At 44.5% G+C, this 14,946-nt stretch overlaps 1 protein-coding gene across 1 annotated transcript; it reads right to left on the bottom strand.

Annotated features, from left to right (window-relative positions):
• Positions 1 to 4,524: 4,524 nt before the first annotated feature.
• On the bottom strand, positions 4,525 to 11,976 carry LOC123180348 (acyl transferase 4). Its single transcript, XM_044592385.1, has 2 exons — positions 11,419 to 11,976; positions 4,525 to 5,693 (listed from the first exon to the last, which is right to left on the bottom strand). Exons 1-2 carry the CDS (start codon positions 11,872 to 11,874, stop codon positions 4,842 to 4,844), a joined length of 1,308 nt encoding a protein of 435 aa, XP_044448320.1. The 5' UTR covers positions 11,875 to 11,976; the 3' UTR covers positions 4,525 to 4,841.
• Between the last annotated feature and the right edge of the window lie 2,970 nt (positions 11,977 to 14,946).

Genomic DNA, 14,946 nt, shown 5'->3' with positions numbered 1-14,946 from the left:
CTTCCATTGACCATTTCCTCTGCAGTAGAAGCACTCAGTTTCAGGCTTGGGTCTAGCTTTGGGCTTCTTCACGGGAGTGACAACTTGCTTGCCATTTTTGAAGTTCCCTTTCTTTCCCTTGCCCTTTTTCTTGAAACTAGTGGCCTTGTAACCATCAACACTTGATGCTATTGCTTGATTTCTACCTTCGCTGATTTCAGCATCGCGAAGAGCTTGGAATCGTTTTCATCATCCCTTGCATATTATAGTTCATCACTAAGTTCTAATAACTTGGTGATAGTGACTAGAGAACTCTTTCAATCACTATCTTATCTAGAAGATTAACTCCCACTTGAATCAAGCGATTGTAGTACCCAGACATTCTAAGCACATGCTCTGAGCTATTCTCCTCCATCTTGTAGGCAAAGTACTTGTCAGAGGTCTCATACGTCTTAACACGGGCATGAGTCTGAAATATCATTTTCAGCTCTTGGAACATCTCATATGCTCCATGGCGTTCAAAAAAATTTTGAAGTCCCGGTTCTAAGCCGTAATGGTGCACTAAACTATCAAGTAGTCATCATACCAAGCTTGTCAAACGTTCATAACGTCTGCATCTGCTCCTGCAATAGGTCTTTCACCTAGCGGTGCATCAAGGACATAATTCTTCTGTGCAGCAATGAGGATAATCCTCAGATTACGGACCCAGTCCGCATCATTGCTACTATCATCTTTCAACTTAGTTTTCTCTAGGAACATATCAAAAGTAAAACAGGGAGCTATACGCGAGCTATTGATCTACAACATAGATATGCAAATACTATCAGGACTAAGTTCATGATAAATTTAAGTTCAATTAATCATATTACTTAAGAACTCCCACTTAGATAGACATCCCTCTAGTCATCTAAATAATCACGTGATCGATATCAACTAAACCATGTCCGATCATCACGTGAGATGGAGTAGTTTTCAATGGTGAACATCTCTATGTTGATCATATCTACTATATGATTCATGTTCGACCTTTCGGTCTCAGTGTTCCGAGGCCATATCTGCATATGCTAGGCTCGTCAAGTTTAACCCGAGTATTCTACACGCGCAAAACTGGCTTGCACCCGCTGTATGTGAACGTAGAGCTTATCACACCCGATCATCACGTGGTGTCTCGGCACGAAGAACTGTAGCAATGGTGCATACTCAGGGAGAACACTTATACCTTGAAATTTAGTCAGGGATCATCTTATAATGCTACCGCTGTACTAAGCAAAATAAGTTGCATAAAAGATAAACATCACATGCAATCAAAATATGTGACATGATATGGCCATCATCATCTTGGGCCTTTGATCTCCATCTCCAAAGCACCGTCATGATATCCATTGTCACCGGCTTGATACATTGATCTCCATCGTAGCATCGTTGTCGTCTCGCCAACTATTGCTTCTACGACTATCGCTACCTCTTTGTGATAAAGTAAAGCAATTACATGGTGATTGCATTTCATACAATAAAGCGACAACCATAAGGCTCCTGCCAGTTGCCGATAACTTTTACAAAACATGATCGCCTCATACAACAACGCATATCATATCATGTCTTGACCATATCACATCACAACATGCCCTGCAAAAATAAGTTAGACGTCCTCTACTTTGTTGTTGCAAGTTTTACGTGGCTGCTACGGGCTTCTAGTAAGAACCGTTCTTACCTACGGATCAAAACCACAACGGTGTTTCGTCAAGATTGTTGTTTTAACCTTCAACAAGGACCGGACGTAGTCAAATTCGATTCAACTAAAGTTAGAGAAACAGACACCCGCCAGCCACCTTTATGCAAAACTAGTTGCATGTCTGTCGGTGGAACCGGTCTCATGAACGTGGTCATGTAAGGTTGGTCCGGACCGCTTCATCCAACAATACCGCCGAATCAAAATAAGAAGTTGGTGGTAAGCAGTATGACTATCACCGCCCATAACTCTTTGTGTTCTACTCATGCATATAATCTACGCATAGACCTGGCTCAGATGCCACTGTTGGGAAACGTAGCATGCAATTTCAAAAATTTCCTACGCTCACGGAAGATCTATCTAGGAGATGCATAGCAACGAGAGGGGAGAGTGTGTCTACGTACCCTCGTAGACCGTTAAGCGGAAGCGTTTATCACGCGGTTGATGTAGTCGTACTCTTCGTGATCCGATCACGATCCAACCGATCTAGTGCCGAACGGACGACACCTCCGAGTTTAGCACACGTGCGGCTCGATGACGTCTCCTCCTTCTTGATCCAGCAGCGGGATAGGAGAAGTAGATGGGATCACAACCAACACGGCGGCATGGTAGTGATGGTGGTGGTGGAACACCGACAGCGCTTCGCTAAGCGTCGCCGGGACGAGGCGGTGGAACTACGGATTAACGAGAGAGAGAGGGGCGCCAAGGGCTTGGTGTGTTCTCTTGGGGCACCCCCTCCCCTCTATATGTAGGTGGAGGGGCATGGTAAACAGCCTCTCCAAGCCCTAGGGCGCAGCTAAGGGGGAGAGGACTTGGACTCCAAGTCCAATCCTATTCCTACTAGGACTCCTTTTTTTGCCTTTCCTTGCCACATGGGCTTTTGAGGACTTGGTGCGCCTAGCCCAATAAGGCCAGGGCGCCTCCCCGCAGCCCATGCTAGCCCTTGGGTCGTGGTGGAACCACTTGTGGACTTCCGGACCCCTCCAGAATCCTCTAGAACCTTCTAGAAGCTTCTCGGTACAATACCGAAAAACTGCATCTTTTTCCGGAACCCAAAATATGACTTCCCATATATAAATCTTTACCTCTCGGCCATTCCGAGACTCCTCGTGACGTCCGGGATCTCATTCGGGACTCCGAACAACATTTGGTTACCAATCATCAAATATCCCAATACTACTCTAGCGTCAACGAACATTAAGCGTGCGACCCTGCGGGTTCGGGAATTATGTAGTCATGACCGAGACACCTCTCCGGTCAATAACCAACAGTGGAACCTGGTTGCCCATATTGATTCCTACATATTCCACGAAGATCTTTTATCAGTTGAACCTTTATGACAACATACGTAATTCCCTTTGTCATTGGTATGTTACTTGCCCGAGATTCGATCGTCGGTATCTTCATACCTAGTTCAATCTCGTTACCGGCAAGTCTCTTTACTCATTCCGTAATACTTCATCCCGCAACTAACTCATTAGTCACTTTGCTTGCAAGGCTTCTTATGATGTGTATTACCGAGAGGGCCCAGAGATACCTCTCCGATACTCGGAGTGACAAATGCTAATCTCGATCTATGCCAACCCAACAAACACCTTCGGAGATACCTGTAGAGCATGTTTATAATCACCCAGTTACGTTGTGACGTTTGATAGCACACAAGGCATTCCTCCAATATCCGGGAGTCTCATAATCTCATAGTCGAAGGATTATGTATTTGGCATGAAGAAAGCAATAGCAATAAAACTGAACGATCATTATGCTAAGCTAACGGATGGGTCTTGTCCATTACATCATTCTCCTAATGATGTGATCCCGTTATCAAATGACAACTCATGTCCATGGTTAGCAAACCTTAACCATTTTTGTCAACGAGCTAGTCAAGTAGAGGCTCACTAGGGACACAGTATTTGTCTATGTATTCACACATGTATTTAGGTTTCTGAGCAATATAATTCTAGCATGAATAATAAACATTTATCATGAATAAGGAAATATAAAATAACAACTTTATTATTGCCTCTAAGGCATATTTCCTTCAGTATAATAGTGAAATTTTCATCAAAAGTGCGTTTCCTAAGAAGGAATCGGTTAATGGCATTTGGTATTACACTTAAAGAATGAAGAAAGTGAAATAAAAACTAAAGCAAAATAAAAATAATAAAGTTTTCTAAAAAAGAGTGAATTAATGGTATTGGTATTACCCTTCCAGAAGAAATAAAATAAAAAAATGATAATGAGAAAATTTGCACATAATTTACACAGAAATTATGCTTTCCACAATATGTAGGACTAAGCTTATAATAGTGATTTTTTTGCAAAAGGAAGTTTCCAAAGAAGGGGTGATTATTGACGTTGGTACTACCCAACATCCAAAAAATACACATACTGAAAAAAAAACAACCAACAAACAAAGCAACAAAAAACAAAGTGAAAAACACATACAATAATGTGAACTATATCTCATACTGGTGGTTCGTCTTTGTCTCACACGCGTGTGCACACACAAAAGTTAAAAGAAAACTAACACGCACAAAAGAAAAGAAAAAAAGTGCAGCGTATACAGGAAGGTATGGCATCGCATGCATACAGCTAGAAGCTAACCTCACTTAAAATATTGCATCATGCAATTCACGCATGCATGCGGGTTTGAACAAAAAAGTCGACTGAACCAAAAGAAGAATTCAGTCAACTGTCCTATAGCTAAACTGCCAAAATTAAACAGAAAAAAAGGAAAAACAACACAGATCTCAAAGCACAATCCAACGGATAGAAGATTGACTGACCACAAAATGAAAACTCAGCTGACTGAAATGTAGCTAAAAGGCATATATATTGTAGACATATATTGGAGTACAAATGATGGTCATTTATTGTTTTCATCATTCATCGATTGCACCTTGAGATATTCTTCCCGGTACATGGACCATCTCACGGTACATCACAGTCTTGGCAAGTCCGTACAAGCATAACGCTAATTGCGCCAGATTGATTAAGGAAATTCAAAGCAAACCAAATTACACACCCACACGAACCGTGACGGCCGTTTCGACAAGTATAAAGAGCTAGATTAAAAGTAGAAATTAACAGCTTGCATTGCACACTTGGTTGGGTGTCGATCGGCGACGATCAATTACTTGCCGGCGGCGAAGGCGTTCATCTGGTCCCGGAACTCTGGTAGGTGCGCCTCCTCGACGCACATGGTCATGACCCGCGCGCCGATCTTGGGCGCCGGCGGCGCGCCGATGACGGCGACGGCCATGAACGGGTGGTACGAGAAGGGCACGACGTGCGTGGGCGCGCCCCACCCGTAGTCCGCCTCCAGGAACCCGAGCCGCGTCCAGTCGGAGACGAACAGCGAGTCGTACGTGAACCTCAGCTCGTAGGGGTCCTGCGCGAACCCTCCCACCGCCCAGCGCGCCACGTCGCCGGCGAGCCGCGCCTTGGCGTCCCGCACCGCGCGCACCACGTCCACCACCTCCCCCGTCGCCACCTCCGCGCTGCTGCACGTCACCGTCACCGGGTAGAAGCAGTTTCCGTAGAACCCCTCGGCGGCGCCGGCGAGCATGAGGTGGCGCGTGTTGGCGAAGAAGCAGACGTGGACGGGGTGGTCGTCGGCGAGGCGCCCGGCGAGGCGGAGCGCGCGGGTGCGGGACTGCCACGTCTTGGCGACGCAGACGTCAAAGGCGGAGCAGCGCTGCCCCATGGACATGAAGAAGTCGGACTTGGCCTTGGCGATGTGGTCCGGGGTGAGGTCGACGGTGAACTCGCGGAGGTCGAGGAGCTCCAGCTTCGGCGGCGGGGCCGGCATCCGGGGAGGGTCCGGAATGAGGTCCCGCGCCCAGACCGGGGACACGCGGGGCTTGGGCAGGCCGCGCGCGTAGTCCCCCACCGCGTTGATGAACTGCCCGGCGCCGAGGCCGTCGGCAATCGTGTGCACCGATATCAGGCCCACCACGAACCCGCCGCACGTGAACTCCGTCACCTGCACGTCGAACAATCATCAGTCCAAAATGAACGTTTGGGATCAATTTTTTTTTTTTTTGCGAAGAGTTCAGGGAACATTGTTGATTTTTTATTTTGTTTTTACGAAAGGAATCGTCGATAATTTATAGAAGAGAATTTTTTTTTTGAGACAATAGAATAGAAAAGATAAATATCCACTCAACGCCCACAACTTAATGTACCATTCGACTGGGGCTCCATGTTATCTAGCGAATGGTAAAAAGAAAAACATGTGGGCATGCAAGAATTTCCTTTCGGTTTAACTCAGCAAAATAAAATAAAAAAGTTACCGGTTGTATGCCCACGGTTGATAGCATAGCGCTGTCAAAGAAACGGAAAGTGGTAGCAGGACACTAGGAGCAGGCGAACCAATTTGTGGTTGGATGGTTAGAGGGACCGTGGTATTTCTAGTCCATCAGTGTTCAAATCCTGATGCTCGCATTTATTCCTGGATTTATTTCAAGATTTCCGGCGATGTGCATTCAGTGGGAGGAGACGTTCCCGTCAACGACGAGGCGCCTATGGTGACTTCGTAAATCTCAAGATGATATGCCGGTTCAGTCTTTCGGAAAGGCTCATAGGGGTAGGGTGTGCGTGTGTGCGTTCATAGGGTGAGTATATGCGTGTGTATATAAGCGCTTGTGTCTGTACTGATGTTTAAAAAAAAAGACACTAGGAGCAGATAAGATCTGTCGTGGTCGTGTTACAAGTCACTTGTCAATGAAAGCTACTTACCGATTGACTCATCTGACCTATAACTCACTTAATCAATCCTGCTTCCTCTTTTCACCGACCCAATCACTAATCTCCCGAATTTCAGCTTGTGCGTCCCCCAATACTAATCCGTTGATTCCAGCCCCGTAAAGTAAGTTGTAAGTGCATAGCACTCACCCGAGGTTGCGTTTGACATTGCAGTAGATTGCGGTAACCCAGTTTGCTCCACCTGTCTTTCTCTATTTTAGCATTTGTGTGACTTGCTTTCAGCTAGGTTTTTTTTCATTTCAAAAATAAAATAATTTCGGACCTCACCGAAATATGCAAAATTTCACATACTTCAGATATTATTTTGATTTAGAAATTTCACTTAGTTTTAATGAATTAAGACATAATTTAAATTTAATTTGAAATCTGTTTGCATCTGCCTTGAAATTTCAGTTTGAAAATGTTTCAGACCCCACTGAAATACGCAAAACTTCAGAAATTTTGTTGATATTTTTAACCCTACTATTGTCTCTAAATTTTCGCAGCAGATTATAAAATAAGCATGTCACAACATAATGTAACAACCCTAAACTGAATGCAAATTAAGCCCAATCCAGTTCACTATACTTAAATGCAACGGTAACTGTGTTACAAAAAATGCAACAGTAACTATATGTATTGTACTCCCTCCATTCTTTTATGTAAGGTGTATTATTTCTGGCATGGTGACCAAGGCACATAATTATAGACAAGGTAGGAAGAAATTACCCTTGAAAATTTGTGTTAGAAGAAATGCACCTTACACTCTGGAATTTTATCAAAAAACAAATACACCTTATATAAAGGAATGGAGGGAGTATTTACTTATGTAATTGGCGAAGCAGTATATCCACTTTTGCATTGCTATGAACACGTACGGCCAACCATTTATTATGGAATCCAATAATGCTTGAAACTTGGCAAGAGAGAATCCAATATGGTCTATCGAGTAGAGATTTTGTTGTACTAATCCACATAGTTTTTAAATTCTAATTTAAACAAGCTTGACACTATAAATAGAATTTCGTGAGAATGTCAGCCAAAATAACAATTTTGGGTTTCACTAAACCTAACTAGTCCGAGGTTTTCTTACCAACAGTACGGATGCTAGCTAGCTGGGTGCAAGCACGGCGACATCCTTTGGATCAAATCGCCTCCAGTACCAGATTAAAGCAATAGGTGCACATCGATCACACAAGGTGGCAAAGCAAAGCTAGAGCTAACTAACGGCAACAACGACGTATGCACACAGCTAGAGGACCAGATCTACGTGCAGATCAAGGTGCGACTCAAGCAACAAGCTACTAGCAGGTTAGAGACATGCATCATTGACCCTACACGCGTAGTACTACGGTTGGGCGCGCGTCCACGTTTGCAACCCATTGGGTGGAAGTACTACTGCCTGTTCTCGTTGCACTTGCACCCCAGCTAGCTAGCCACAAGAATATAGTACTGCCTAGCAAGGCATAACCGGTAGCCAATCCCTATTTTGGTTTCTATGCGACCAATTAACTAGAGTATGTATGTATATGACGTGTGAAAAGGAAATCAAGGGAGGTGGTGGGGGTGGTGGTGGTAGGTGCTCGATCGACCTCGAGCCTCCACTCTCAAATCTCCATCCATTGAAGTGGATATCCACCAGCAGAAGGCCGGCTAGCTAGCTACGCAGCAACTTGCTGCGATGGACCTGCATGCCTGCCCATAGGCATATATAGGCACCTTCACTGGAGTGTCGCAAACTCGCAACTGTACGTACCAGTGTTGTGCTTTTTATCTGGTGCCCACCTCTTCTTGTTTATTTAGGGGTTTTTGGTGCTCACCTCTTTCTGTTCTTGTTAGCAATGGACTTGTGTGCGTAAGCAATCAATACGGATGTAACCTTTGCTAGTTCGGTCTAGCTACCTAAACCATTTTCCCGGCTTAATGAAATGGACCAGAAAAACCGCTACATGTCTAGTGTTAGCTAAGCCTGTGTTTCGAGTTATAGGATCTTCAAACTTTTTTTTGCATTTGATGTATATAGACGCGTTTTAGCATGTTCGATCACTCATTTTCAGTCCGCATGTAATTCATATTAAAATACCTAAAACATCTTATAATTCGAAACAGTGGTGATATGTCGTTAACAAGTCCAATATATATGTGACAGCTAGCTAGGGAGTGGCCGGCTTTGGCGTGTTCAAGGTTGGTGGTACGCGCTAGAGAAGACACCACCCGGGCTCAATGAAAGCTACTTGAACGATTTACTGGTTGTCCATTTACAACCTACTAGCTGAGTCATACAAGAATGTGACCCGATAATGTACCGTTGTCGCGTGCACTGCCGACCGATCAACGATTGGTTAAATCTTGCTCTTTTTCACCGACGCAACTACTCCCGCACCACCAGCTTCAAGCATGATCTAGCTAGATCCTGTGCTCCCAAGTCAAGCAAGGTCCACTTTTCAAAATTTACAACCTATAAATTACTAGCAGTTTGGAGCCACCAGTACTGGTAGTCTTAGTCAAGCCAGGCAGGACTAGCTGGGTATAGATTGAGTAAAGACTTTTGATGGGGTAACACTAACATGTTCTCGCAAAAAAAAAAAAAACACTAACATGGTCAATAGTGGCAATCCATTCCTTCCAATTCATTGAAGAAAACTACCCAAGCACCTGCTAACTGGAATCTTATCTCCACATGACATGGTTGCACTTTCTGGCTTTAAGGTCAACCTAGCAAACCATGGTTCACGATTAGCTCAACACGTGCGTAGAAAAAGACGTGAGAGGTAACCCGGATGTTTGGCTCACAGGTGCCATACGTGCTCAAGAAAGGTAGGCACTGATATTGTGCAAGGAAGTAAACAAAGTTGATGGAAAGCAACCAACGCATAAACCAGAAACCACAAATGCGTGTACAGCTAGCCGTCGACCATATAGCGTCGCCATCTAGAACTTAACGCTAACAACGACCTCCACGGCTGAAGGAAGGCCCTGGTGTACTATAGGAGTACTCCGTCCATTTTATGTACTTCACATATTAGCTTTATCTCAAGTCCAACTTTATAAAAGTTTATACAAAATATACTTCCATGATATCAAATCAAATCATCGTCCAATATATTTTCATACTATATATTTGTTATTTTGAAAGTTTAGATTTTTTTAGTCAAATTTATAAAATTTATACCAAAAATACTTCCATAATATCAGATCAAATCATCGTTCAATATATTTTCATACCATATATTTGTTATTTTGAAAGTTTAGATTATTTTTAATAAACTTGATCAAACTTTTAAAGTTTGACTTCGATTAAAAAGGAGGGAGTACTAGCTAACTATAGTAAGAACACGCAAGCATGACATCTGCATGCCGCGTGCAGGTGACAAATGTGGCATGTACCGTGTGCGCGTGCATCAGGCATGTGCCCTGCCTTTGGACACATACCAACTGATCTATACAGAACGAGAATATACTACTGCTTAGCTATGATGATTCGTGGACCGGTGGATGGGCAGTCCTATCTTAACAGGCTAATTGTGGTGCAGACTAGCTGCTAGTTGTGGTGCAGACTAGCTGCATATCGTGTGCATCCTTTTTGTCATCCGTTATAAATATTTCAAAAGGTAAAAGGTAGTGCGTGGTAGTAGGTGCTCGCCCGATCTGGATCGAGTGTACGCTCTGCCACTCTGCTGAAGCGATCACCCTACTCCACTATGCCTAGCTAGCTTGCCGTGATGGGGCTCCCATCTCCTGCATGCCTCCTTGCCGACCAAAAAAGGTTACTCCCCGTGTCAGTACTGTGGGAGTGCAGCCTCACTCACGTGTTACATCTTTTTCCCGCCAAGCCAGCGATCGACTTGCACCACGTACGCATATATTTTCCAGATCGGCCTGCTCTGATGTGGAGTGGTTCACCAAGTTCCCTACTCTCTCGATTAAGAAACGAGCAGACGATCTCTTGGCAGGTAGGTTGATCCATCGCTTTGTGCTCGTACTCGTACGTCGGTACGTGCCGCATGGAATATCACCTGTACATATATACGTAGAGCGAAAGCGAGAGCGCTTTTGTCGATCCGACTTTAATCTGCGCGAGATCGGGTGGCCGGTCGTGATGATATCGACCATCTCTCACCTATACCCATACATATACTGACATACTATATTTGATGCGTCGCTGCCGGCACCATGTTCATTGGCGTGGAGGTACCACGGATCGCACAACCGGGCGCTACAACATCAAAAGCATGTATAGTACCACGACTGATCTATCCGTGCTCTCGTCGCTGTCTGCATGTCAGAAAGTAGCCAGCACGCACAAATTTGCCCCAGTGCTGCCACCTGCTACACGCTATGGCTTTTAAATTTTATAGTACGTACCACTCTCTCCCCAAAAAAGTTGTTGCTTGATGAAGATCATATAGATTTGCGTCGAGTGATAATTCTTTTAATAATACTACTCCGTATATATGTGTCAACAGAAACACTAATACGGAGTACTCAAACTTGTGTTGTGAAGACATAGGGCCGGCCGGAATATGTATAGAAACTACAGCTTTTCGATGGGACCATGGCCTGGTACGTAGCCGGCTAGTTTGTACTACTTACGCATTTTGTTTTGCGGGTAGCATTAAGATTATTTGCACTTGCACGTCACGTTCGTTAAGATTTCTTAAAATCAAAGCTAACATAATTGAAACCAGTAGCTGTCAAATGTGTGTAGTTAATGAGCGAATGGATTTGTAGACGTGTGAGAGGAACACGCATAACCTAGTTGGAGGGTAGCTAATGAACGAGGTTCGCCACGGTAGAAAAATAATTAATGAGGTTCTTGACGAACGTACGGCTCGCCATCTTCGTGCAAGCCTGAACTAATTAACTGACGTTCGTATATTTGTGTACTCGATAGACAATTACTACTTAGTTACGTTCTCCTTTTCATATCGTGCACGCAAATATACGGACGTACACTTGCGTACCTGCATCATGAGCGGCATGTCGAGCGCCGGCACGTCCGGCGACGGCTCCGGCAGCAGCTCCTCCTTGGGGATCACCATCGGGTGGTCCAGGTGCTTCACGTCCTCCAGGCTGCACGCCGCCGTGGCCTCCACGAACCACACGCCCTCGCCGGTGCACGCCACCCTCACCTCGCCGCCCTCCTCCTCCGGCTCCAGGAACCGCCCGGCGAACGGGTAGTAGTCCACCAGCGCCTTCCCCAGGGCCTCCCGCACCGCCCTTGCCGGGCTGGCGGCAGCTTCCCCCTCGCCGACGGCGGCGTCGACCCGCGTGGCGCCGTCGAACGCGTGCAGCGACAGCACGAGGTGGCGCAGCCCCGGCACGCGGTCCAGGGACGACAGCCGCAGCGTCTCCCCGGCCGGCGTCGGCGACGACGGCGCCACCAGCGACCTGCTCGTCCTCGTCACCGCGAACCCCATAGGTACCGATTCCTAGCTCTGGTTCTTCTACCTTAAGGTATCGTTGCTCGGTTAATGCACGCGTGCTTAGTTATTATATGCGAGGTGTGTGCGTGTGCGTGTGCAAGCCATGTGTGTGTGGCTGTGTATATATAGACAATTGCGTCTCGTTGGTAGTAGGTGAAATGAGGAAGAATTAATGGTGGGCCCTACATGCACTTGACCAGGGTCGATCGTATGTCTTGTACACCCATGTGCATGGTGGATGCAAAGCCTCCATGGAATCGCATATACGTTGTGCATGTTGTTGTTACGGTGGTTACTTCATTGTGCACGTCATCATTGTCATTAGAGAAAAAGGAAATCCACTGCGTACGAAAGGCTAGCTCATCGTAGGTTGATTTTTTTTCACTTTTCTAAATCTTAGTCATAAGGATTAAGTAAATCTAATCGTCGGATTTGCATATCCAGGTCGTGAAAAGCAAAAACGAGCATCGTCATTTTCTGGCTTTTTTTCATTTGAAGTGGTTGTTAAGTCCACTTTGCTGGTTTAGCTATAGAGATAGGATCAGTAGACTCTAAGATCGAAAGTGTTCGTGTCAAGGTAACTTGCAAGTTGTTCCGTATCTATTTATTATGTACTATTAGTCTATGATAGGTCCATTTCAAGTTACGCATTACAAGCCTTCAAGGATTTAATTGCAAAAGTTGCTTCCACAGATTGGTATCTGCTTAACCACGGGCGAAGAAATAACTTTTCAACTCTTTTAGTCCACGCACAAGTCAGAGTGATTTTTCAATGATGATGTAGTAGGTTATCTCCTATCTAGAGCAGTGGGTAGTGTTGGCATTATGTCGAATATGTGTAAGAAGTTGGCTACGATTGAACTTGTAATTAAGGGAGAGTTGGATGTTTGAGTCAAATACGAGTAACCCGGACCTAAAATATAAAAACATTACTAGGTAGCCAATATAGAAGCTGGTATGCTAGGCACATGATCACGAGAGAAATTGTCCTCGTGGCCAACAACAATATTAGATGGTCGTGAGAGACGTTGTTTGATTTATCTCAAAACAGGCTTTCGTTCCCTTTAATTTATAAATATAGGCACAAACAGCCGAACCGAAACAAAGTGATGAGGAAACCCTCAGACAAGCAGCTCAAAGAAAAATAAAACGACACCAAGCAAGTGGCAGGACCACGAACCTAACACCGAACATGAAACCAGGAGAAGCCACCCCTAACACACGGCACCCACTACTACTGGACAAGGCACTAGCCAAGTCGCCTCGAGAAAGCACCGCTCCTTGTGGTACGGAACACACCAAGCCGTCTCCGGAAGGGGCCACCTCACTGTTGAGACCGTCCCCTCGCTCCGGGCCGTGGAGCGTCGCTCCTACCAAGAGACAGCAAGGACCGAGAACGGAGACCACGAGGACACATCTATAAGATAGGAGAACACCAAACCACCACTTCGCCAGAGTTCACTAGTGCAGAACCGGGCTATAGCACCGGTTCATAAGGCCTTTTAGTGCCGGTTCTGTAACCGGCACTAAAGGGTGGGGACTAAAGGTCTCCCCCCTAGTACCGGTTCTGCACGAACCGCCGCTAAAGGGCCATCACGTGGCACGAGCCAGCGTCGGGGGCGGGGAGCCCTTTAGTACCGGTTGGTACACCAACCGATACTAAAAGATTTGGGGGGTTTTGGGTTCATGATTTCTTTTTCCTTTAGTTTTGTGTTTTCCATTTAATTCCTTTTCGTTTGCTGGTATTTTACGATACTACATATTGTACATGTTATGCATATATATAAATAGAATTTCTCGTAGAACCGATCATATATATATATATATATATATATATATATATATATATATATATATATATATATATATATATATATATATATATATATATATATATATATATATATATAACAACCACCATTCACACATACACATGTATATGTATACAATTTCTCCTCATGTTGCCTTCGGAGCCAGTGGCATTTGCCTTGGTGCCTTCGGAGCACGATGACAATTGTGAGTGGTTCATGGGGGCGGTAGCGGGTAATGGTATTCTCCTTTGGGATCTATGACCTGGTCGAGCAAAAATCCCGCTATTTCCTCTTGAAGTGCTCGTATGCGCTCCGTTGGTAGGAGCTTATCCCGCATCTCATTGAACTTTTCAGAAGGAGATCAATATGCATGTATTAGTTGTGTGATTAGATATCGATAATGATGTAAAAATTGTGAATAGTTTTCTGTCAAACGTACCCATAGCTGTCTATCAGATTTGCTCCTTTCGGGCGCCATCATGCGAATGTTCTCACAAACGTAGTATGCACACACTTCAGTCCCCGGAGCCTGCTTCAGGGCCTTTACAAGAATATAATTTAATCAGATAATAATTAATCAAGCATGATAATTAATGGTATTGAAACAAGAATTAAAGAGATGGTAGCTAGCTAGTACTACTTAATTACTTACCTTGGGTCGAAACCAATACAACTTTTTTTCCATTGGCCTGGAGTCACGTTGATGAACTTTTCCCAAGCCCTGCCGACTATCCCCTTCAAGATTGAGTAGTCACTTTGTTTTTTAAGTAGTGAGTCCAGTACTTCAACTGTTCCTTCTTCAACTTTAATGACTAACAAGATCCAGTGGTAACTGCATGCACACATTTTTGCATGTCTTAATTAAGCGGGCATGTGCATAACACTCATCAACTACCCTAAACCCTATACACTTAATTATTAACATATAGCTAGCTAGTAAGCAAAAACAGAATTTGTAGTACAAGACAGTGTGACTCATAGGAAGTTGTAAGGAAGTAGTATATCTTCATTGGTATTGAGGCGCTTCAAGAACTCTAGCATGTTTTTCTCTACATCTGCTCGATACCATTCAAATTTCCATGTGTCTTCATTAGTGGTATTTGGGTCAATGAACCCAATGCCATAGCGTCCAGCTTTTTTCATTTCATACATCTTCATCCTGCATAATACCATAGAAAAGAATATAGTGAGGATAATTACAGGTAATGATCGATCAATGAGCACTACAGCTAGCTTGAGACTTAAATTACAGAAA

This window comes from Triticum aestivum, chromosome 1D, assembly GCF_018294505.1.
Source record: "Triticum aestivum cultivar Chinese Spring chromosome 1D, IWGSC CS RefSeq v2.1, whole genome shotgun sequence".
Lineage (NCBI taxonomy): Eukaryota > Viridiplantae > Streptophyta > Magnoliopsida > Poales > Poaceae > Triticum > Triticum aestivum.
This window is presented reverse-complemented; position numbering and strand designations above follow the sequence as displayed.

Coding starts and splice junctions, on each gene's coding strand:
- LOC123180348 (XM_044592385.1), bottom strand. CDS start 11,874: ATGGGGTTCGCGGTGACGAGGACGAGCAGGTCGCTGGTGGCGCCGTCG. Junction 5,694..11,418: donor ACATGCCGCTCATGATGCAG/GTACGCAAGTGT, acceptor TTCGACGTGCAG/GTGACGGAGTTCACGTGCGG.